An 895-nucleotide genomic window follows, 5' to 3' on the forward strand; every position below is an offset into this window, starting at 1 on the left:
GACACAATATTAGGCAGGTAGTCATAATGTTATGGCTGATCGGTGTGTAGATTCAAGGATAAAACATGTTATTTAAATCACTCTTCCTCTTTTTGGGCTGTGTTCTAATGGATTTGATCATTTTATAGCCATAATGACTTCATGATATTTTAGTTACATTAAACTTCATTCAGTTCTACACAACTTGTGCTCTGTGTCATGTCATCTCCAGGCGACGCATCTATCATACAAATATCTTGACATCAAAAAATATACTTCAGTAGGTTATCTATGGCACTAGCCCGTTTGTTTGCCTAACTTGAACCATGAGCTTCACAATGACTTCATTCTGTCACAATAACTTTCGCTCCATCTCTTTCTCTCAAGAAACTGCAGCTCAGCGGAAGATCATCGCCCTGCTGGTAGAGATCAAAGACGAGCAGCAGAGGCAGTGGGCAGTGCTCAGGGATCTTCAGGCCCGACTGCAGGGTCAGACTGGATATGAGGAGGAGGATGTGGAGGCTCTGGATATGGATCTCCCCTTGAGGACCCTAGAGCAGCTGGATGAGATGGAGAGACGGCTGGAGGAGCCGGGGATACAGAAGAAAATGGTAGAATGAATGGTGCCATTCAGTAGCTTGAGTTTCTTGCTGTGCAAACGCTCAGTGCTTGATGAATCTGATATTGATCTCTTGTCTAAATTCAAGGTGTCTTTCCTGTCCCGGATGGGCGGGGCTACGATCGATGATGCAGTGAGACGTCTCATGCAAGCTGTGCTTTCATTCGCTGTGGGTTCTGAGCTAAACTGGGTGGGCCGTGGACAGAAGAGGAGCTTCAGGAACACTCGCCTCCAAGGGGTCCTCTTCCGTCAGTAGGATATGCTATGTGAAGCTAACAGTTGTTAGATAGGATAAAC

General features: G+C 45.6%; 1 protein-coding gene across 1 annotated transcript; it reads left to right on the plus strand.

Moving 5' to 3' along the window:
* The first annotated feature begins 280 nt into the window (after window positions 1-280).
* Window positions 281-880, plus strand: LOC147820180 (uncharacterized). Its single transcript, XM_087174899.1, has 2 exons — window positions 281-590; window positions 687-880. The coding sequence occupies exons 1-2, from the start codon at window positions 306-308 to the stop codon at window positions 852-854; spliced, it is 453 nt and encodes a 150-aa protein (XP_087031025.1). The 5' UTR covers window positions 281-305; the 3' UTR covers window positions 855-880.
* Window positions 881-895: the final 15 nt, after the last annotated feature.

The sequence above is a fragment of the Seriola lalandi genome, unplaced genomic scaffold (genome assembly GCF_002814215.2).
Source record: "Seriola lalandi dorsalis isolate HSWRI2012SDOR001 ecotype SW California unplaced genomic scaffold, Sedor1 jcf7180001979339, whole genome shotgun sequence".
Classification (NCBI taxonomy): Eukaryota; Metazoa; Chordata; class Actinopteri; order Carangiformes; family Carangidae; genus Seriola; species Seriola lalandi.

Bases quoted from the DNA above. Each gene is read 5' to 3' on its own strand.
- LOC147820180 (XM_087174899.1), top strand. From the start codon at position 306: ATGAGCTTCACAATGACTTCATTCTGTCACAATAACTTTCGCTCCATC. The intron at 591-686 runs GTAGAATGAATG...TCTAAATTCAAG, and splicing joins CGGGGATACAGAAGAAAATG to GTGTCTTTCCTGTCCCGGAT.